General features: G+C 66.3%; 1 protein-coding gene across 8 annotated transcripts; it reads right to left on the bottom strand.

Moving 5' to 3' along the window:
* Nucleotides 1–1,324: 1,324 nt before the first annotated feature.
* Nucleotides 1,325–22,697, bottom strand: TSPAN4 (tetraspanin 4). 8 transcript variants are annotated; one of them, XM_039471306.2, is made up of 9 exons: nt 22,631–22,697; nt 18,545–18,645; nt 15,068–15,147; nt 5,319–5,510; nt 3,714–3,788; nt 2,616–2,717; nt 2,409–2,540; nt 2,229–2,312; nt 1,325–1,843 (listed from the first exon to the last, which is right to left on the bottom strand). In XM_039471306.2, exons 3-9 carry the CDS (start codon nt 15,128–15,130, stop codon nt 1,775–1,777), a joined length of 717 nt encoding a protein of 238 aa, XP_039327240.1. In that variant the 5' UTR covers nt 15,131–15,147; nt 18,545–18,645; nt 22,631–22,697; the 3' UTR covers nt 1,325–1,774. The 8 variants fall into 8 exon arrangements, 7 of the variants coding, with proteins under 7 accessions (XP_039327240.1, XP_003943356.1, XP_039327242.1 ...); XM_003943307.3 differs by lacking the exon at nt 22,631–22,697 and adding an exon at nt 21,506–21,588; XM_039471308.2 differs by lacking the exon at nt 18,545–18,645.
* Between the last annotated feature and the right edge of the window lie 6 nt (nt 22,698–22,703).

A 22,703-nucleotide genomic window follows, 5' to 3' on the forward strand; every position in this document is an offset into this window, starting at 1 on the left:
GCAGGGGCTGCCCTGAGGATGGGCTCAGAGGGGCCTGGCCCGCCCTCTTGAAACTGGCCCTGGACCCTGGCTCAGCTCTGCTGCCTCAGGTGGTGCAACCTCCAGGCCAGCCTGGCCATGTCAGGGAGCACGAGAGGGCCAAGTCAGGACAGGCGTTTCCACTGAGGGGTTGGGCAGTGTCCAGGACCGGGGGGGCCCTGGGGGATTTGGGGGCATCATGAGCCGAGGCCTCACAGCCCTGGTTTCCCTGCCCCCGGTTGCCACCTTGTCCTTGGCCGGCCGTGAAGCCTCCCCCTCCTCACCAGCGAGGCCTGCGGGCTGAGGCGGACGGCAGAGGACACGGGATACACGTCACGGGCGGGGACTCAGAGGGACAGAAGTGAGTCGGAGTGGGCGGGCCTGGGAGTCCCTCACTGAGAATGCTGTGGGTGGGGACAGTGAGGCCAGGGTGGGCACTAGGGTCCTGGTTTAGTCTATAACGTTAGGAGGCAGGGGTGGGGTCTCTTCCACAGGTGGGAGCTGAGGAGGGGGTCTTGGGTGGGACCCAAGGCACCCACACATGAGAAAGGCGTCAGGGAGGCCTGTGTACAGCCATCCTGCCTCGTCGCCTGCCGCGGACGTAGGAGCTGCAGGGGGTGCCGGGCGCCGTGGCTCACACCTAGAATCCCAGGACTTGGGGAAAGCAGTGGCGGGAGGAATGCTGGGCTGAAACCCCATCTCTGCCCCCCAAAAATACAAAAATCATCAGGACATGGTGGTGTGTGCCTGTAGTCCCCACTACTCAGGAGACGGAGGTGGGAGGATCCCTTGAGGAGGCTGAGGCGTAGTGCGCTGTTAGGACTGCACTCCAGCCTGGGCACAGAGCGAAACCTGGCCTAAAAAGAACAAAAAGCTGCCACTGGCTTTGTACCCCAGAAGTGCTGACACTGACATTCGGGTTGTCCTGTGGCTTCCGTTGGAGTGAGGGTGGGGGACATGCAGGTCTGGGAAGGTGGTGGGGCCTGGGGTCGGGCACTGCCGGGTCAGTGTGGGTGCCACACAGCATGGAATGCCTGGAGCAGGCTGCGTGTCCCCAGGGGCATGGGGAGAGGGCAGGGCAGGCATGAGCTGGAAACTGAGATTGTGGGGTGCAGTTTGGGGGTCAGATGCCCAACCTGAACTGTCATCCCTGTGGCTGGTGCCCCCATCACAACCTGCATGGGGGGGTGCCCCCAGCCGCAGGGCTCTGCCTAAGCACCACTCATGCCAGAGGCTGCTCTGCCCAGGCCTGGGTGCCAAAGGGGAAGATGGGGTGCGGGGAGGTGAACCAGCAACAGGCACGGGGGGCTGCTCACACTTTATTAAGAGATGCACCAGGAGCCCCACGGCCACTGTGGAATGTAGGCGAGGGGCCCGCGGCCCAGCCTAGAGCACCAGGGCAGCGGGGCCACCTCCAGGATGCCGAGACCTGGCCCCTCCAGCCCCAGCCTGTGACCCAGGAGGCCAGGGGCCGAAGGCTGGCTCCCGTGTGAACACCACTCTGGAGAATGATAGATACAAAAACTGCTGGAAGCCCCTCCCACCCCTGCCCCGGGTTCTGCAGCCAGTCTGTGGACATTCCCTCCCCGGGGGTCCGGAGGCCCTGAAGCCACCCAAGCCAGGGCCTTCCAGAAACAGGTTCCGGGCATCTGTCCCCCTCCCCTCCCTCCCAGCATGGGGCAGAGCACTGAGCCGGTGGTGGGAAAGGCAGGTGTGGTGCCGCCATCTCCCCGTGGGCATCCGTCGGGCGGGCGGCCTATGCGCAGTAGGTGTCTGCCTTGACCACCTGGCAGTACATGGTCATGGCGAAGGTCAGGCCCAGGATCTGTGGGGACGGAGGAGTGTGGGCGGCTGCCTCAGGCCCAGAGCGGTCCCCGGGGTGGGGGACACAGTGGCAGAGCCCCTCAGTTTCCTGTGGCTCACACGCCCCACCCAACCCCTGAGCCTTGCGGGCATGAGGACACCCGGGACCTCACGGCAACTGGAATTAGGAGAGCAGGGGCCACCGGCTGCCAGCCTCTGCACTGGCCAGTCTTGGGACACCAGCATGGACGGCCGCCCGCCTCTGCCCTGCACCCGCCTCTACCTGTCCCCACGCCCCGGCCCTGCCTGTCCCCCCAGACCCCACCTTCCCTGATCGTGGGCGAGGCCTTTGCTACCTGTTCCCTGCGCTTGGAAGGCCTCAACAAAGGGGGACCCCCGGGCCATACCTGCACCAGCGCCGTGCACAGCCCGAAGACACCCACAGCCAGCAGGTTTTCCTGCAGCCACACCTTCACCGTCTCGTAGCAGGGCTGCAGAGAGGCGTGCCCTGCATGTCACCAGGGTGTCCCAGGCCGCCAGCCCCCACCCTCCAGGTCCCGCTAACCCCCGGCGGGGGTCCCACTCACCGCCTTCCACCAGGTGCCGGGCGCGTGCAGCCCGCAGCTCTCACTGAACTCCAGGCAGCACGAGTCGGGCACACGTGTGGCATTGTACACCTCGAACCAGTCGGTGTAGTTGGAGACGCCACAGCAACGGAACTGGGGGACAAGCTCGGGTCGGGCTTAGGCAGGAGGGGGGCGCCCGCTGACCCCACCCACCTGCCCATGCCTCACATCAGTCTGGATGATGCTCCAGGCGTTGGTGAGACCCACGTTGCCCTGCGTGCCATACAGGTGCAGGCCTTTCTTCAGGTCTCGCTGGGCGTACCTGTCAATCTGGGGGTGCAGGGGGGTCAGCAGGGCAACACTCGCTATGCCCCACCCCCTTACCCAGACGCCCTTGCTGGCCCCTAATCTGGGCCCCAGGCCCCTTACGCACCTCGCCCTGAAGTGGCTCCCGCCCCTGCCACCCTCAGAAACCGCACATCCTCAGAAGCCCTGAGGCCCAGGGCCCCCACCCCTGAGCTTCCTCCCCAGGCTAGGGGAGGACCGTGGGTCCTGGGGGATGGGGGCAGGGACGCAGGTGCCTCCGCGTGTCACACAGCCATGCTCTGTGAGCTGAAAGCCAGGAGCTACGAGCGCCAGGCCCACCTGGCACCCTGGCCTTGGTCCCCAATGTTAAGTGAGGGCCCGGGGCTCCGTTGGGAAGGGGCGGATTCTGGGACCGGGGCAGGGAATGCAGGAGGAGCCTGGAGCGCCCTGCAGTGCCAGGAAGTCAGGATGTGCCCCAAAATGAAGTCTGTTGATGGGGGCGCATCAGGGGACACAGCAGCCGACTGCAGGAGCTCCCCAGGGCCGAAGACGGGCAGTGATTCACGAAACAGAGTAGTGTTGTGTTCTAGCTCAGAGTGCAGCCTCAATCTCCGTGACTTCATCTCAGTATAAACAGACGGCGAGTATATAAATTAGTGGCCCACAAGAGCACTGGGGGCAGACAGCCCAGGATGCTTTCCTCAGAGGGCAGGGGATGACCCCCCAGCAGCCTCGGGTGGGGGAGCGGGCAGATGGCAGAGGGCAGGGGATGTCCCATGAGCGGCCTTGGGGTGGGGGAGTGGTGCCGTCACGCCCGGGTCGCCTCAGAGCCACAGCACAGCCTCCCAGTGTTGCTGGCACTCTCCCTCCAGGCCTGGTGTCCAGAGGCTACTGCCAAATCCACACCCGCTGTCCGTGGCCACCAGCGAGGGCGGATGCGGGGGCCACTCTGCCCACGCCCCTGGGGGTGAGGGTGGAGCCCCCAGCCCCGCAGCTGGGCCTGCGCGGAGGCGGCTGTACCTTGTCTGTGTAGACGAAGAAGAGGATGGCGATGGTGGCCTCCAGCAGGAACACCAGCAGGAGCAGCAGGAAAAACTGTGGAGGGGCAGGCTCAGGCGGGGGCCCGGCAGGCCCCCCAGCATGCCAGGGCCCGGGGCCACACACCTCAGGGACACCGGTGCTGCCAAAAAACCCCTGCCAGGCCCCCACAACCAGAGACCCCGGCATGCCGACCCCACCTGAGAACTCGGCCCAGGTCCAGGGACTGTGGCTGTTGCGTCTGGCTCAGCCCGAGTATGGGGCCCTGGGCTGTCCTGGGCTCCCCTCCCATCCCCCGCAAGTGGGCACAAGTCCCTGTTCCCGAGGCCTCAGCCCGTCGGCTGCCTTCAGGACACCTCCATCTGGGGGCCTCTGAGTGTCCAGCAGGTGCCCCGCTGGGTGCCTGTGTCTTCATGGTGGGACTGCAGAAGCCCCCTCCGCCCCCAGGTCACAGCCCTCGGGGCAGCCAAGGTGGGCGACGCCCCCTCCACAAGATCACGGGCTGCAGACCCTGCCTCTGAGCACCCAACCGTCCCCCTCCTGGTGGCAGCCCCAAAGCTCAGCCTGACCCCAGCCCTGCTGTTCCTCCGTGTGGGTCGCTGACATCCTGAAAAAGGAGGGCAGGCATGGACAGGGTGGGGCCCAGGCAGGGTGGGTGGGGGCGCGGCAGGCAGGGTGAGCTGGGCTGAGGACACAGGAGCCCCCCACTCCCAGGAGATACCTAGGGTTCAGGTCCCAAGCCACCCACGGGAAAGGGGGTTGGGCCCACGTCCCTGCAGGCCTGGCAGGGCCTACACACAGTAGCTTCCTCGACTGTCCGAGGCACAGACCCCTGGCCACAGCCTCCAGGGAGCTCTGGGACCTGACTGGGCCCCGGGGAGGCTGGCAGACGTGGGGCTTGCCCCAGGAAGTGGCTTCCCCCAGGAAGGGGCACAGAGGGGAGCAGGCTGGCTGACACCTGAGTGAGGCCCCGCCCCATGCAGGACTTCTCAGACAAAGGGGCGAAGGGAAGCCTTGTGATTTAGGGCCTCAGTGGGCCGCGCACCCAGACCTCCCCACGGCCTCGGCCGGGCGTGTCAGTGGGCAGGAGCCTTCTAATTATCGTGATTAACGTTTCCAAGGATAAACGTGTCCCTGCCTTAAGTCCAGCTACAAGGCAGAGTGAGGGCCAGGAGGGTCTCAGCAGAAGGTCCCAGGGAGCTGGGGCCAGGCCCCCGACGGGGTGGGGGTGGTGAGGAATGAGTCATGGAGCCCACCCGCCCGTGAAGGGCTTCGTGCGTGTGCACACATGTATGGGGCTGCGCCTGCACTCACCGGGGCCAGTGTCCTGTCAAGGGAGGCCCCGACAAGCCACAGCGTGTTCTTTTTAGAGAGGGACCCCCCGACCGCTCCGAAAATCCCCCCCAGCCCTGACCTAGCCTGGAAGACCCAACAGTGACTGGGGCCCCAGGCCACACTCCCGCCCTGGAGGTCAGACCCCTGAGGGGGCACCTACGTCTAGGGGTCACGGCCCACAGCCAAGGCCCGGGGGCCACCCAGCCCCACCCTGCGTGTCCCCCCTAGCGTCGCCCAGGCCCCGGCACTCACAGTGAGCAGGAGGCACTTGTTCTCCTTGATGGCACCCAGGCAGCCCACGAAGCCGATGGCCATGACAAAGGTGCCGGTGACGATGAGCAGGTTGGCGGCCGACAGGGACGGGAAGGACGAGGACAGCGTGGCGAAGCTCCCCTGTGTGGCCGCCAGCCAGATGCCAACGCCTAGCACGCCACAGCCTCCCAGCTGGGGCACCACCAAGGTGAGAGAGACAGGGTGAGGCCCTGACGCCAGCTCCGGACCCCAGGGCAGAGCCCGGCACCCGCCGTCCTGAGCCAGAACCTCCCAGTCCCGCTAAACTCCGCGGCAGCCCCGGGGGCGTCCAGGGCTGGCCCCATCCCCAGACCCACTCTCCACGGCTGCAGGGGTGTGGGCTCCCGTGTGCCCCAAAACCACCCTGGCCTGGGGCCAAGGGGCCGGGATCTCAGGAGCAGGACACAGCCTGCACACCCCCCACCTGACAGGCCAGGGCGGCTGGGCCCACCCACTCCAGCCTTTCCGGACTGTCGTTAGCGAGACCCAGCCCTGCCCTCGCTCTGGACGGGGCTTCCCGGTAGGCAGTCCCAGGATTCTGGTGCCCACCCTGGAGTGGGTCTGTGATGTCCCCGCTGTCCCCCGCTACCCGTGGCAGCAGAAACCCGCGATTCCCTCCTGCTTTGCCCCAGGTTGTGATTTCTCACAGCCACATGGGCGCTGGCGGAGCAGAGCAGGCGGGTCCCAGGGGAGCACCTGCTGTCTGCAGGGCCACCTCCCGCAGCCAGAGCGTTTACTCTATTTCCTGAGTGCTTGTTCTTACAAAAATCAATTAAAATACAAAGAGGCGGGAGGAGACGGGCAGGTGCTGCACTCGGAGGGAGGGAGGGTGCCAGGCTGCCGGCCCAGAAGGCCTCACAAGGACCCCCACCCTCAGGCTCAGGCACAGGGCAAGCAGTCCCCCAAAAATGCTGACCAGCTCTGGGTCCGAAGCTCGGGGGCCCAGGCGGGTGGTGGGGACATCCCAGTGGTTGGCTGGCTCCCGGAAAGGGCTGTGCAGCCCTGGGGGACTCCTGCCCCATCCCGGACTGGACGGGATTGGGAGTGGGCTGGCAAAGCCACCCCTCAACCCTGCAGAACTGCTCAGAACGCCCAGACCACACACCCGAGGACGGGCTCAGACCCCAGGCTCTAGGGGTTCCCGGGGCCACCACATCTACCCGGGCCCACCGGAAGCCCCAACTCGCCCCATAGAAGCCTCCCAAGCCCAGTGGCGAGACTCACACTCCACTTTCCAGATAGAAAGCAAGGCTATGAGGCGAGCTGCTGGCCATGGGGAGCCCCACCCCCACCTGTGGCACCAGCCCAGCTCCAGAGGGGCCTGGGCATCCAGGCTGGCAGGGATCACGAAGGCCCCATGGGCTGCAGGACTCCTGCCTCGGGAGGCCTGGGGGTGGGAGGCACCCCTCCTCGTGTGTGCATGCTCCCTCACCCCTCCCTGAGCAGGGCATTGGCCAGGGCTAGGCTGGAGGGTGGAGGCGCCCCCTCACTGGCTGGCTGGCAGGAGCCTGCACGCTGGGGAGGTGGACACAGCTTCCTCCCCAAGGGCAGGGGTGGCCGCTGGTGCCCAGGGGTGCAGGCCAGGCCTCTCACTGGTGTCTTGCAAAATGCCCTCAGAGCAGAATCGCCCTGCTGGGGCCCCAGGGGTGCCACACATGCTCAGGCTGTCTTGGGGAGAATACGCAGGCCTTCCAAAGGCAGCATCTCCAATTAACGTCCAAAACGGAACGCTGTCTGGATGGTGCACGGGCCCGTCCTGGAAGCTCTGCTGAGCCAGCGTGGCTCCTGGTTCTGTGGAGCTCCCACCCCCAAGCCCAGAGCCCTCCCCAGCAGCCAGGCATGGGGGTGCGGGGGAGCTGGACAGTGCGGGAAGACATGTCACCCCCGTGCTCTGGGCCCCAGGACCGGGAGTACCCTCAGGCAAGTGCTGACCTGCTGGCTCCAGGGGGGCTGCTGAGGAGCTGACAGGAGACCTGGGCACAGCGCCCGGCCTGGGTGTGGCTTCTGACAAACCCAGCCCCAGAGGCAGCTTAGGGGGATAGGGGAGGCTTCCCAGAAGACCAGGAACAGGCTTGGGGAGGGAGTCAGCACAGCCCGGTGGAGGGTGGCCTGGGGGTGCACCAGGGGAGGGATGCATGAGCCTGGGGTGAGTGTGAGCCCGAGTGTGAGCCGGGGTGAGTGAGCCTGGGGTGGGTGTGAGTCTGAGCATGAGAACAGGGTGGGTGTGAGCTGGGGTGAGTGTGAGCCTGGGGTGGGTGTGAGCCGGGTTGTGTGTGAGCCGGGTGTGCGTGTCTGGACTGTGCAGGACCAGAGGCCAGGTCTGTGGCACAAGTGAGGGGACCTCCCTAATCAAGAGGATCTGTCCTCACCAGGAGCACTGGGCTTGGGGCACAGTCCCAGGATGGGCAGGGGTCTGCCAGCTCTACAGAGACGCCCCCACTTTCCAGCAGATGAGCTGTCCACAGTGTTGACCGGGGGTGTGGTGCCCCCACTCATCTTTGGGGAGGTGTCCCCCATAAAATCCTGGAGCACTGGAGAGATCTGGACAGGCAGTGGCCCACTCAGTCCTGCCCCTGAATGTCAGACACAAGGCCACACACCTCGTGTAGAGAACAGTCCAGATGAGAGCCCCTGTCCTATGCAGACAGACCAGGCCAGACGAGGCCACAGGTGCCATGTAGACAGATCAGTGCAGATGAGGCTGGGCAGAACTGGCGTCTTTCCCGAGGAGCACATGGGAACCCTGACCTTCCCTGGGCTGTCCTCATGTCATCCCAGTGTTCCCAGGTCTCATGGAGGGGCAGATAGGGCACCGGGGACCCACACATGGCCTGGCACTGGCACTGCCCAAGAACCGGGCAGAAGAGGGATGTGCCCTTGGTCCGGATCACCAGGTGGCGCGGCAGGAGGGTGGAGCCCCGCTGGCTCTGGGCCTGCCCCGTGGAAGAGGCTGGACATCAGAGGGAAACCAGAGGCCCCAGGAGAGGAGACGGGCGTCGCCAGCTCGGAGCACACCCTGGGCTCAAGCACCTAGCTGCCTGCAGGTCGGATCCCAGGCCGAAGGCCCAGGCTGGCGGGTGCAGTTCCCTGAGCTGCGGGGAGGCGCTGGCGCAACAGAGAAAACTGTCATTTAAAACCTAAACTGGGCCAGGCGTGGTGCCTCACGTCTGTAATCCAAGCACTTTGGAGGCCAAGGCGGGTGGATCACCTGAGGTCAGGAGTTCAAGACCAGCCTGACCAACACAGTGAAACCCCGCCTTTATAAAAAAAAAATAAAACCCACAGATCACGAGGTCAGGAGCCCGAGACCAGCCTGGCCAACGTGGTGAAACCCTGTCTCTCCTAAAGACACAAAAATTAGCCGGTCGTGGTGGTGCACACCTGTAGTCCCAGCTACTCCGGAGGCTGAAGCAGGAGAATTGCTTGAACCTGGGAGGTGGAGGCTGCAGTGAGCCGAGATCGTGCCGCTGCACTCCAGCCTGGTGACACAGCAAGACTCGGTCTCAAGAAAAAAACCTGCCTGTGCCGTCAGCCTCTGCCTTCCAAGGACGACAGACCGCTCCTGTCAGCAGGAAAATGAGCTGTTCCCAGCTCCCCTGCCTCATGGGAACACGTTGAAGGGCACAGGGAGGGCGCATGCAGAGTGGCTGGCACCATGCCAGGTGTGGCACCCCGTTCCACGGGACTGGGCAGGAAGGGGCTCTACACCTCCAAACCCCGGGCCCGGCAGGAGTTTATTTCCCTAATTAACATTCCACAAAACATTCCTCACCTCCACCACACGGCAGGGTAGACACCCACTCACTGTCGGCAGCCTGGTTCGGCCACACACACTGACAGACGATAGCCCACGATGTCCCAGACGCCCCACACCATCACCCGTGGTCACACCCACGCTCGAGGTCTCGCCCTGCAAGCCGGGGTCCCCCAGGCCCTGAGGCCCCAGCATACCTCACCTGCACACCGGCAGACACACACACAGACAAAACGCACGCACGTGGTTAGTAAAATTACCTGCAATTTTGAAAGCGTTTCTGTGTAAGCTTTTAAAACATTTTGGCAGGAAAATTATAGCCTCGAAGTGCAAGAGAAAATGGGCCCCATTTGCTTGGAGACAGAACATCAAAGGCAGGAGGAACACGGCTGAGGCCAGGAGGGCCAGGGCCCTCTTTGGTCAAAGGCAGCCGGCGGGCAGCAGCTGGGCGTTTGGCTGGCAGCCTGCTGCATGCTTCCAGGGTCCCACCCAGCATCTGGGCCTGGCCCCAAAAAAACAGACAAGCTCCCTCCTTGCCTGCTCAATATGAACAGGAATAGGCCGAAAGGCCCCCTCCCTCACTGCTGCCCCCAGCAGGCCAGACACAAGCTCAGGTGGGAGGTGACCCTGCCCCCATGACAGCTGGGGAGACAGCCCGAGAGAGGGACCCCCCTCCCAGACCTCTTCACCACCATGGTCAGCCCGTCCTTCTCCCAGGCAGAAGCTCGCACTGCCCACTGTCCACTTCTGGGGACAGAACCCGTTCCCGGCACCTGCTTGAGACCACCTCTGGCCAATGTCCATCCGACACGCTCACCCTGATCTTCAGCAACTGATGGTTCTGCCCAAAACTAGGAACCCATGGCGGCCCAAGAGGCTCAGGAGGGCCGTCCCCCAGCATCCGCCCAAGAGGCTCGGGGGCCGTCCCCAAGTGCTGGCGTGTGCAGATACTGCTGAGGCCCATGCACCCACGGCCCTGCCCCTCTCTTCTGGTCTGGACAGCCCCTGAGCCTCCTGGGCAGGCGTGCGGAGTGTGCTTCCTCCAGGCCCACTGTCCCTCCGGCCACGTGGCTTTCTGTGGCAGATGGCTGGGCTGCCGGCCACGTCCTTGGAACAGGATGGGGGTCTGTGTCCCTGCAGGGGCCAGGGCTCTGTCCAGAGACAGGGACGCAGGCAGCCAGCACAGCCTCAGGACCCTCTGGGCTGGCGGACGTCCCGCTGTGGCTGGGAGGCTGGTTTCCAGGGCTGACGAGTCCACCCACTTACGACCTGCGTGGTTCACTGTGCTGTTTGCTGACAGCAGTGGTCTCATGTCCACACCCCTGACCCTAGCAGCTCTCCAAGAGCCCCCAGGGCCCAGAGATGAGGAGACCAGCCCCCACCCAGTGACCAAGGCCCACCGAGGCCAGTGTCCAAGGCAGGGAGGGCAGAACAGCCCCTGCCAGGGGTCACCTGCCAGGGCGCCATGCCGGGTCCTGCGGCGTGAGCAGGAGGTTGCCGGAGGGCGGGGAGGAATCCAGGAGGAGGCTGTGACCTCACAGGGCTGCGCGGGAGCGGCTGGCCGTGGTTGGGCAGGGCCACGGCTCACACTCACTCCCGCACCCCCACGGGGGCCTCCTGACTTCCACCTGCCCCCTGCAGCCCTGAGCTGCCAATGCTACATCCCTGCCCCAAAGAGCCCCCTCCACACAGAGGCCCAGCTGCCCGCCCACCACCAGCTGGGACACCGCAGCTGTACAGGTCCCACAGAGCCAGGCCTGCGCCACCAGGTCCCACAGAGCCAGGCCTGCGCCACCAGGTCCCACAGAGCCAGGCCTGCGCCACCAGGTCCCACAGAGCCAGGCCACCAGCTGCACAAGTCCACCCACCCCCAGCAGCACCAGAGCTGCCTGGAACCCACCACCGGGCAGGCAGGATCCCCGACCGACCACGGCTGCACCCCACCCACAGGGAGCCACACACTCCCCAGGGCTCAGGCACGCCCTGGTTCCCCACGTTGGGGCTTTTGTTCAGAAACGAATCGTTGGTGTTTGCCACCATCCCCACCTCACAGGCCAGCCTGGAGTCCTCAAAGAGAGGCCCGGGAGCTGGAGGCAGAGTGTCTGCCACCCCCGGGGGACGCTGTGCTGTCCACTGTGGCGGGCTGGCCACGTCATCTGCCAGCTCTCAGCTCATCCCAGGGGAGGGAAGCCAAGGGCTGGCCCTGCTGCACCCCCTCCAGGCTGTGATACTCACATGCCCCCAGGAGTCGGTGCAGGCGGCGGGGGGAGGCCGAGGGGCCCCCCACATTTCCATTCACCCCTCCCCGTGCCAGGCCAGCATCGGGGGACCTCACCCTGTGCCACCCCACGTGGTGCAGATGGGAAATGAGGTCCAGGGTCCCACAGTGGCAGGCAGGGCTCTGGCCCCCGAGGCGGGCCCTGACCACACTGTGCACAGAGGGCCTGAGCTTCCGGGTGGGCATGTGGGGGGGCGGGAAGAAGAGGGGGAGGGCAGCCCTTCCAGGCAGCACCTTCGAGGTCGCGCGGCAGCCTCTGCCCCCGACCGGCAGGAGGAGCAGGGCCCGTCCTCTCCCCGCCCCCCCACCTCCGGGACTCCACTTCCATTAAGGGAAGAGCTTTGCTGGCAGAGGCTGAGCTGACAAGGCAGCACAGAGGCCCCGAGGCGGGGTCCCGGGGCGCAGAGCCCCCACCCTCACTGCGGCTCACCTGGGTCTGTCGGCACGTGCCTCATGCCTCAGCTCAGGACACCTGGCTCAGGCTCCTGGGCCCTGCAGCCAGCCCCCCTCCAGCATGGGGCTCCCGGGAGACACCCCGGCCCCACCAAAGGGACCCTGCTTCCCAACCCCACCCTCTGCAGGGCGAGGAGGGCTCAGTATCCGTGCCTCAGTGGAGCTGCCATCACTAGGTGGGGGCCTCGATTTCCTGAAGGCAGGCAGGTGTGTCCCCAGATGTCCATGGGGCTAGGAGTTGGCACTGAAGGCCCCACCGCGTCCCCCACCACCAGGCCACGACACATCCTACCTCCCCGCACCCTGGCCGTCCCAGTAACCCTCCGAACTCCACCCAAGGCTGAAGGCTCTGGGCACAGCCCCTCTGACAGCCCCCCTCCCAGACACCAGCAAGGATGCCTGCCCAGGAAGCCTGACCCGACGCGGCACAGAAATAGCCGATCAGCCTTCAGCCTTCTGGAGCGAGCCCCACCCCTCCCCTCCCGGGTAGGACCCAAGGCCGCCCCGGTCAGCGGCTGTGGTCTCAGCCAGGGCCCCAGCCTGGCCAAGGGTGTGCAGGGGGCTCGGGCCTGGGCCCGAAGAGACCTGGCAGCCAGGAATACTGTGAGGGCCTTGGAGGGTCTGCATTTGGAAGGGGGGCTTCAAGGAGAGGACAGAGGCAAAGGCAGGAGAAAGGGGTGCCGGGCTGGGGCCAAGGGCTCAGGAGAGCGAAGGTGAGGGGCAGCCAGGCGAGGCGGGGGCAGGGAGAGACAGCAGAGCCACCGCTGCACCCAGACCACCGCGCAGGTGCCAGGGACGCCCACCCCCAATGCCAGACGACCCCTCACCCCAGCCACACCCAGGACAGGCCCAGCCCCCCGCCACACACACCTGTCCTCACCCACCCTGGCTCCCACCACTGCCCACGGCTCTGGACACTGACTGCCCACTGAGGCTTCCCCATGCCCTCCCCATAGGCCCAGCACAACTCGGGCAGTGAGAGATCAGGACAGACAGACGCAGGGTTCTGCCCCCGGTCTCCCACTAAGTGAGAAATCGACTGGGCAGCAAAAGCCCCTCCAACAGAGGCTGGCACCCCCAAAGGGAAAGGGGTCCCGGCGAGGGGCGAGCTAGGCCTGACTCCCAAAGCAGCCCCACCCCAGGAGAAGGGGCTTAGCCCACAGTGGCTCCGGACACAGCAGGCGTGGACATCAGCCCAGGACAGACTCTCCTGGCAAAACCCCCACCCATCCTTATTTACCCTGCCCCACCTCCAGCCTCAGACCCCCACTGGACGCCAGCTGGGTTGGATGGGGCCAAGGCTGGTGTATGAGGCTGGCAGGGCTCCCGTTTGCTAGACTAGGGGAGCAGGTGATGATTGAGTAATATAAGAAAACTGGGGCTGGGTGCACGCCTGTAATCCCAGCACTTTGGGAGGCCAAGGCGGGCAGATCACCAGGTCAGGAGTTCAAGATCAGCCTGACCAATATGGTGAAACCCTGTCTCTACTAAAAATACAAAAATTAGCTGGGCGTGGTGGGGGGGGACGCCTGTAATCCCAGCTACTCAGGAGGCTGAGGCAGGAGAATCACTTGAACCTGGGAAGAAGACTGTGGTGAGCCGAGATCAGGCCACTGCCCTCCAACCTCAGCAACAGGCAAGACTTCGTCTCAAAAAAAAAGAGAGAGAATCGGATTTTCCAGCCCACAACAGGGTCCCAGGAGGATTCCTGGTGCTTTCTTTCCCAGATGGCGGCGGAGTGTGTCTGCCATGCAGTAGGAAGGGAGGCTTCTTTGGGGTTCACAAAGACTCCCCTGCAGGACCCCCTCCTTCTCCCTGAAGGCAGGTGTCCAGGCCACCAAGGAGAGGAGAGTGTAGAGGGGAGAGGCTTCCCCCCCAGGACCCGCCAGGCCCCACAGCCACTGCACCTCAGTCGTTCCGGCCCATCCCCCATCACAGAGGCACTCTAGTCACTCAGTCACCCCCCCACCAGCACCAGCCCACACCCACGTCTCCTGCCACCCCCACCGCCAAGGCGCCCCCAGGGCCTGGGCTCACCCCTCCGGAGCCTCTTGCAGAAGACAAACCCTAGTGGTGACCCCTTCTGGAAGTGGACATCTGGGGCAGTAGCCTCCTTGGGTGACACCCAGCAGGCAGCCCAGGCTGCCTGTCCCTGCCAGGGACCCCCCTCCCCTAGTCCCACCCCACGCTGGGGAGGGAAGGAGCCGGGGCTGAGGGCAGAGGTGGGAAGGCCCATCCAGGCTTCTGGGTACTACCAGCGGGACCTCATGCAGACCGACAGCCTCCTTCTGAGGCCCAGAGCCCAGGCAGGCGCTAAGGCCACACCCCCGGCCCCCAGCTGCAGGAGCAGGTTCAGGAATCCAGGAAAGGGCACAGAACGACGTTGGCATCACCCCCACGCCTCCCCCAGCCCATCCATGAAGCCCCAGGCCCGGCCACCCTGGCCACCCTGAACTCCTGCCACTTCCCACAGTGGCGAGGGACGGGACAGGGTCGCGGCTTGCTCCAAGGGCCGGGCCCCACCTCCTGCTGACATGACATGGCCTGGGTGGGGTGGAACTCCGTCCGTCCTCCGCCTCAGCTCCGCTCCGCCCAGCACACAGGGCCCACCCTGGACACCTCTGCAGGTCTCAGCAAACCTGACCCGCCTCGGTAAAACTTCGGGAAGCCAGTCTCCCGCGGCCGCTCATGGCTCAGTATCTGGGACTCCCCTCCCTTCCGCAGCGCCTCCCGGAGACGGAGACCGGGGGACCTCGGCGGCAGCCGGCTCAAGCCCTCGGACGTGAGTCCTGGGCCCGGAGGGGCGGGGCTGAGGTCAGGATCTCGGCTGCACCGAGGAGCGAGCGCGCCCAGGGGAGGCCCCGCGGCCCCACACACTGGTGGCCACGACCTGGACTCGAACCCCGACCCTGGGAGAGGCGCAGTGCCCGGGTCGGCCCCGTCCGGCGCGCACGTGCGCAACACGTCCCGTCTCATCCAAAGACGAAGCGGACGGGGCGCGGGGCAGCCGCTCCGCCGGGAGCGCAGGGGGCGGACCCCGTGATGGCGAAAACCTTCCAAGCAGTCCAGACCCCCGGCCGGAGCGTTGGGCTTGGGTCCTCCCGGGAGCCCCCCAACCGCACCCAGGGCCCGGCCGGGGCAGCGACTGCGGTCCCCAGACCCAGCCACCCGCCGCAGCGGAGCCCCCGCGTCCTTCCCCGGCCCCCGGCCCGGCCCCGGACTCACCCAGAAGAGCAGGTTGAAGGCGAACATGAGGTACTTGACGGCCTGGAGGCAGGCGCGCGCCATGCCGCAGCGCTTCAGCTCTAGGAGGAAGATGAAGGAGAGGTCCAGGTAGAAGACCACGTACTTGTTGCCCTTGGGCGACGTGTAGCGCGCCTGGGCGGCCTTGGGGCCGGGGTTCGCGTGCAGGCCGAAGAAGGCGCCGCCGCCCCCGGCGCCCCCGGCGTCCCCGCCGCCCGCGCGCCCGCACAGGCCGCTGTAGCGCCGGAAGGGGCCTCCGCGCGCGAAGCCCGGCTCCTTGCCCTCCGGCGAGGGGCTGCGCCGGTACGTGGACTCGTCCGTGCTGGAGCGGCGCATCGCGCCCGGGTGCCGGGGCCGCAGCTCAGCGCCCCGCGCCCGCCGCCCCGGAACGCCCCATCCCGCCCGCTCCGGCCGCAGCGGACCCCGGCGGCGGGACCCCGCCACCTGCCCGGCCCGCGCGCCGCGGCCCCGCGCCCCAGACCCCGTGCGCCCCGCCCGCCCCGCGCCCTCCCCGCGCCCTCCCGGCGCCCTCCCGGCCAATCCCCGGCGGCTCCGCCCCCGCGCGGACCCCTCCCCTGCCCGCCGCGCCGCCCGCAAACCCCAGCGCTCCGCCCGCGCCGACCAATCACCGCAGCCCCCGGCAGCGCACCCGCCGCGACCCCGGCCCCTCCGCCGCGCCGGCGCCCCGGCCCTCCCCACCTGGCGCGCGCGAAACGGGGATGCTCGCGAAGGGCATCCGAGGGGACCGGGGACCGGGCCGGGGCCGGAAGGGAGACCCGGGTAGCCCTCAGCCCGCGAGCGACGCCCCCAGCGCTTCCCCACACGGGACCTCGCCCGGGCCGGGCTTCGAGACTTCGACAACGCCGACGATATACAAAACACTACGCAAATGGAGGGTGGCCCTGTGCTGACTGGTGGCAACTTGGGGAGCCCTGGGTGCCAGGGGGACTGGGTCAGCCTGCACCGCATGGAGGGGGTGTCGGCGAGGCTTTGACTATACCGGAGGTTCCAGAACACAGAAGAGTGCAGGGGTCATTACCAAGGCGCCTCGGGCCAGACCCAGGGCGCTGGAGGTGATCCCGGCTCGGCCTCTGCCCCGTGCGGTCCCCAAGGCGGTAGCGGGACGGCTTCAAGGGCAGTCACGTGCACCCACCCCAGCTGGCCCGATACTCTGCTGTTCCCCGTCTTTCAATTCTTGGTAATTTCTGGCCGGGCGCAGTGGCTCAGGCCTGTAATCTCAGCACTTTGGGAGGCCAGCGCTGGCGAATCACGAGGTCAGGAGATCGAGACCATCCTGGCCAACACGGTGAAACCTCGTCTCTACTAAGATACAAAAAAAAAAAAAAATTAGCCAGGAGTGGTGACGCGCGCCTGCAGTCCCAGCTACTCCGAGGCTGAGGCAGGAGAATCGCCTGGACTCGGGAGGTGGAGGTTGCAGTGAGCCCAGGTCGCACCACTACGCTCCAGCCTGGTGACAGAGCGACGCTGTCTCCAAAAAAGAAAAGAAAAATTCTTAGTAAATTTTTTCTTGGTAATTTTTTTTTTTTTTTTTTTTTTTTTTTTTTTTTTTTTAGACGGAGTTTCGCTCCTGTTACCCAGGCTGGAGTGCAATGGCGCGATCTCGGCTCACCGCAACCTCCGCCTCCTGGGCTCAGGCAATTCTCCTGCCTCAGCCTCCTGAGTAGCTGGGATTACAGGCACGCGCCACCATGCCCAGCTACTTTTTTGTATTTTTAGTAGAGACGGGGTTTCACCATGTTGACCGGGATGGTCTCGATCTCTTGACCTCGTGATCCACCCGCCTCGGCCTCCCAAAGTGCTGGGATTACAGGCTTGAGCCACCGCGCCCGGCCCCAATTCTTGGTAATTTTTAAACAAGGGGCCCAGAATTTCATTTTGCTCCAGCCCAGGCTGGAAGTCGGCCTGCAAGAGACCCTACCCCACCCCTGACAGGCACAGACAGGCCCGTGGAAGATGCAGCCGACTCCTGGGTCCTCACGCTGGACGTGCACATGCCTCCCACGGCCGTGACGCCAGCCTTCCGGTCTCCAAAGCCCAGCCCGAGCACAGGGCGTGAGGCCCCTGTGGTGTTAGGGAGACACCAGCAGGTGGCCCGGATTCCCAGCAGTTGACCTGAAGCGCAGAGATCTGGAATGAGGAAGGTCAGGGAGGAAAAGGAGGGAGGGGAAGAGGTGCTCCCTGGCGGGGCTGACCAGCTCTGGAGGCCTGGGTCCTCCCGGAGTGACTGGGGTGGGAGGTGGCAGGTCTGGGGAGGGCTGCTGCGGGAGCCCTGGGTGCCCAGGGGGGTCCTGCACCTCTGCCCACCTCTGAGGACCTGGGCTGGGTGCCCCCCTGAGGACTCTGTGGAGAACTGCGGTCCAAGCCCGGGTCCTCCCTGGAGGAAGTGGACAGAGGGCCCCAGAGAACAGGAGGCCAGCCCGGAGGTCCCCTGAAGACCCACACAGCCAGCCTGCGGCTTCCCACGGCCCCTCCCCTGCCCTTCCCGAGGGTTCTTTGGTGAGTCAGAACACATCAGAAGGAACACGTCAGAACGGCGGCCACACATCAGGGGCCCAGCAGAGACCCCAGGAACCCTGGGATCCTGGCCCTAACGGGAACCTCACCCACAGCTCTGCCCAGAGATCAGGTGGCACCAACCTTAGGGCAGACACCCAGCCGTGGGCAGTGCTTCCAGTGAGCTCGCATGGACTGGACAGAGCTCAGAGCACCTATCTGTGGGCCAGGCGAGGGGAGGAGCCACGGGGACCCCGGAGGACCCCAGACTGACTAGGAGAAGCCAGACCCTACCTGGAGTCAAAACCACCACCCAAGCCTCCTCCCCACACACCGACCCTACCCCAGGAGAGCGTCTGCCCCCATGCCAGCCAGTGGCCCTCTGCCCCATCTCTCCTGTACCCCTCAGTGGCTGAGGCTGGAAGGGGAAGTGACAAGCAAAGCTTGAGGGTCCCAGGCAGGTGGGAGGGCGAAGGGAGAGCTGGTCTGGGTACCTGAACTGAGCCCGGCGCCCAGGATGCAGTGACCCTAAGACCCCTTCCACCCCCTCCCAACTACAAAGCCCTGCACATGTCGCCGACATGAGCAAATAAGGCCTATCCAAGAAGAAATGGAAACTCAATCAAGGCCACCAAGGGCCAGTACGAGCCAGGCTGGGCTTAGTTCTGATGCCAAGCTCGGGATTCATACTGGGTTGACCAGACGCAGGCAGGAGCCTGGGAGAGGCCACGATGTCAGAGCCCGGTCAGGGAGCGTCCTTCCTCGACACCCCAGTGGGGCCCTGTCTCCAAAGTCCAGCCCCTCCCCACAGGAGCTCCAAATGGAGAAGCTGAGGTCTGGGGTCAGAGTGTCCAGCTGGCAAGGCCCCTGGGCTGGGCAGGAGACCCAGCAGCAGGCCAGTGCTGCCCACCACACACCACCCAGCCCAGCCGGGCCGTGACGTACCTGGGCTGGCCAGAGAAAGGAGGCCGGGCGGTGCTCAGGGCCCCCGGAAGGCTGACCAGTGGGTGGGCGGGCGGTGGGTGCGGCCAAGGTAGCCCCAAGCTCTGCAGAAGAGAGAGAGCCAGAGTGGAGCCCTGGTTTCCACCCTCAGCTGCACAGCCAGAGATGCTCCCAGAGGAGGGTAGGGAACACCCCCCGGGGCCCTGTCACCACAGGGCAGAGGGGCAGTCGGGGTGGCCAAGGAGTGCACCTGACTCGGGAGCAAGACCCCTATGGAGCACCCCAACCAGGAGAGCCTTGAAACAGCAAGTGAGCTGCCAAATTCTGCTCACTCAGGCCACTGAGACAGCCAGGCAGGGCCACAGGCTCCCACTCATGGAGACACAGTGTGCAGAGAACACGCATGTTCAGAGATGTGACATGCAGAGACACAGGTCCAGACCCTTGCTTGCACACACACAGACACACAGCAGTGCCTCCTCCCGGGGGTCCCGGACCCTGGACCAGCAGCCTGCTGTCTGCTTCCGGCCAGGCTGGGGCACCCCCACCCACCCTGCCTTCAGCTCTGAGCTGACACCCGAGCTCAGGAAGGGGCCTTACACACTCCCATGGAGTTGCCAGTGATGACCCTGAAAGCCCTCCTCCACCATGGGTGCCAGGTCGGGCAGTCTGTCCTCCTGCACTCAGGGACTTCTGGCCCCAAACTCACCTGGGCAGCAAATTGCAGTGCCCACTACTCCCTGCCCTGCTAGCTCAGCCCCGCAACCTCACCCCTCGAACCCAGCTCTCTGGCGTGAGATAACTGTCCTGCCAGTAGCCCAAGGCAGGAGGGAGCCACAGAGGCTCCCGCCCCAGCCTGGCTGAGCTAGGCCCCAAGACAGACACCGGAGCTGCCAGGACGCCTCGGACACCCACCAGGCCAGACGGAGGTCCCACTCAAGGAGGGGCCTGCCCACTCGCCAAAGCTGCCTGTCTGCGGAGCCTGATGCCATGCCAGCGGAGCGGCCTCTGAGCCCCAGCAGCACGGCAGCAGCTCAGTCCAAGCCCAGCTCAGACCCCAGGGTCTCCACACAGCCCAGCAGGGGCAGCTCAGGACAGAGCCAAGCCCACACACCCTGACCCCCCCCAGGCCCATGGGCTCCCAGGCAGCTTTGAGGAGGAGGGAGGCCCACGAACACAGACTGTGGTGTGTGCTTCCTGGTGGCCCCAGTGCCTGTCTCAGACCCTCACCCTGGGGGGTCCCAAGCAAGCGGGCAGCCCCTCATGCACACAGAGGAGCAGGGACTGGGGGATCCGAGGCCAGGTGGGACCAGGCCCCTCCCACCAAACCTGAGCCCTGAGGCTGGAGCCCCCCACTCTGACCACCCCCAGCTGCAGGGGAGGGACAGGCAGTCCAGGGCCCCCCAGTCTTTCCTCCTGGGTCACCGAGGCCAACTGCACGCTCCAGGCCTCCCCCCGCCCCTCCCCTGCACTGTCGGGTACTTCTCTGCTAGGGGCTGAGGGTGAAGGCAACACACACACACGTAGGCCTGGGGGCGGGGACGCCTTCGGGCTCGGGGAGCAGCCCACCCCAGGTGCCATGCCACCACAGCCCTGGCCCTGCCCATCCCACCTGGACCCCTGCACCACAGTCTGGGGTCACACAGGGCCTAGGCAGCTGCATGGCCGGCAGCAACATTGCCAAATGCCACCAGCCCAAGCATGTGGGTGGCTAGGCTGGGCCAGTCCAACCTCAGCCCATTGCTCACAAAGCTGTCTCCCAGGACAGCAGGGAGGACCCAGGCAGCCTGGGCTAAATGCTGTTGCGGCGTGTACAGTGGGCGGTGGCCTTGGCTGTGCGTGCCGCTGAGGTGTTGGGCACATGTGCACCCACCCCACCCCACAGCAACCTGGGAGTGAGCACACATCCATCCCAGGCACGGACGGACCAGAGGGCACAGGTGTGGGGGCCAGGCGACAGGCACCACCACCACCACCCTCTCCCAGCCAAAGGTCATGCCCGGCCTCAGCGGCAGGAGTGACGCGGCCTCCTGGTGGGCACTGGCTGGTCCCACCTGGGCTTTGCAGGCTGAGCCAGGACCAGGGCGCAGGTCCAGCTGAATCCCGGCCCGGCTCGGTCCGTGCCCCGCCCCCCAGCCCTCCCGGTCCGCGGCTGGCCTGTTTCCAGGGCAACGCCCAGGGTGGGCGGGCCTCAGCCGCTAAAACTTCAATCACGGGTTTCCCCTGGTCCCTCGCCCTGAAGTGACCCCTCCTCTAGCAGGAAGCGCCCTGGGCGCCCACCCTCCCCCGCCTGAAGCCTGCCCTGACCACCAGAGGCTCCACAACGCCTCCTTCTATAAAACCAGCACCTCATCCCCCTGGCCCCGTCCCAGACCGTCCCCAGCCCAGGGAGTCTGTGGCGACACTCCCTGCCCAGGAGAGAGGGGCCCTCACCAGCCACCCGCCCCCACTGGCCGGCACAGCGCCCTGCCCCCCACCAGGCTCCCTCCCACCCCCGCTAGCCTGCGGAGGGCCGGGCCCAGGCCCCAGCCTGCGCCCGCCCCACACACTCGCAGGAGACACACCAGCCAGGCTGAGGCAGACGCAGGCTCCCCAGAGGCCCGAGTAGAGCCTGGTCAGGGCTCAGGACAGGCCTGGGCCCGCAGGAGCCTCGGCACCCATGTGGTGGGGGCTCGAGGAGAAGCGCAGAGCCAGAGGCCGGGGCGGCCTCCAGGTCTCAGGGCCTCTGCGGGGAAACAGAGGGATGGGAAGCTCACACACTCGGAATTCCAGGAATGTCAGCTTGGCCCAAGCCGGGGTTTGGATGGCAGCTCCCTCCCCCCGCCCGGCGCTCCGAGTAAACAACTCCTGCAGGCAGGAACAGGGGCGGGATAGGCACTGGACCCTCCTCCAGAAAGCCTCCGAGCCCCCACCCACTCCCCAGGGCCCACCCTGCTGACATCCGGACCCCGCTGCCTCCCTCACCTCCACAGCCACCAGCAGCCTCTGCAGCTGAGCCCGGCTCTGACCCCAGGCCACGGTTACTCACGGCCCCTGTCCGGCCCCTCTGCCCAGAGCAGGATGTGCGTCCACTCATCCTGGGGGGAGGGGACGGGGAAGGGAAGTGGCCTCGGCTCGTGGCTCTGCACGTGGCTGGGTGGGGTATGGCAAATGCCACCGGGGAGGCTGCCCACTGCTCTGGCCAGGGTGGGAGCACAAACCCCCAGTGTGCGGTGGACAGGGCCGGCACCGCTCTGGACCCAGGAAACCCTTCATCCCCCTCCCCTGCAGCTAAGGCCGACCCAGCGTTGCCCTGAGAAAACGCAGAGGATGAACAGAGGCCCACCGCAGCCAGAGGCCCCAGGCCGGCCCGCAGCACGCCGACGCCCCCCAGCCCACCTCGCAGCCCCAGGGAGGCGCGCTCATCTGCTCATCTCCTCACCCACCCCAGGGGCACGGCCCCCCCGCACTCCATCCGAGAGTCCCGGGCACCTCCTCTACCTAGGCCTCTGCGGGCCCTGCGCTCCAGGGCAGGGCTGAGCGGGTCCTGCCGGTGCAGCCTGCGGGGTCCGCCCAGGGGTCCCCTGTGCCGGGGTCTTCAAGGCTCAGCACCTCTTCCACGACCTCCCTCCCGGGCCCCCTCGCCCCGTGCTCAGAGGCGCGTCCGAGCGTCGGGGGCCCGGGACGACGGGCAGCCCAGCACAGCCGGGACCCGAGCGGGCCTACCCCGACCCCCTTCCCGGGAAAGAGCGGGCAGAACGCGGACGAGGGCAGGGGGCGGCCGGCGGGGGCCGTGACCGCGCGGCCGAGACCAGGGCGGGGCCCCTAGGGGCCGGGCCGCGGCCGGAATGGGACCCCCGGACACCCCGCGGGCAGAGGCCGAGGCGGAGGGACCCTCCACCCGGCGGGGCGAGGAGGGGCGGCAGGAAGACCTTCCGCGCCCCCGCCCGCCCTCTCCGCGAGCCCCCGCGCGGGACCCCACTTGTTGCTGCGTGTCGGCTCCGGGCTCGAACTCCCGCGCCGCGCTCGCGTGCGTGTCCAGAAGCTCCCGGTCGGACCCCTCGGGCCGCGGGACACTGGCCGCGCGTTCCCCACCTCCGGGCGCGGTACCTGCGCCGCCGCCTCCCGCTCCCGCCGTCCGCTCCCGCCGCGCAGCTGTCAGTCAAGCGGACACGAGAAACGC

Source organism: Saimiri boliviensis, chromosome 6, assembly GCF_048565385.1.
Source record: "Saimiri boliviensis isolate mSaiBol1 chromosome 6, mSaiBol1.pri, whole genome shotgun sequence".
In the NCBI taxonomy this organism is placed as follows: domain Eukaryota; kingdom Metazoa; phylum Chordata; class Mammalia; order Primates; family Cebidae; genus Saimiri; species Saimiri boliviensis.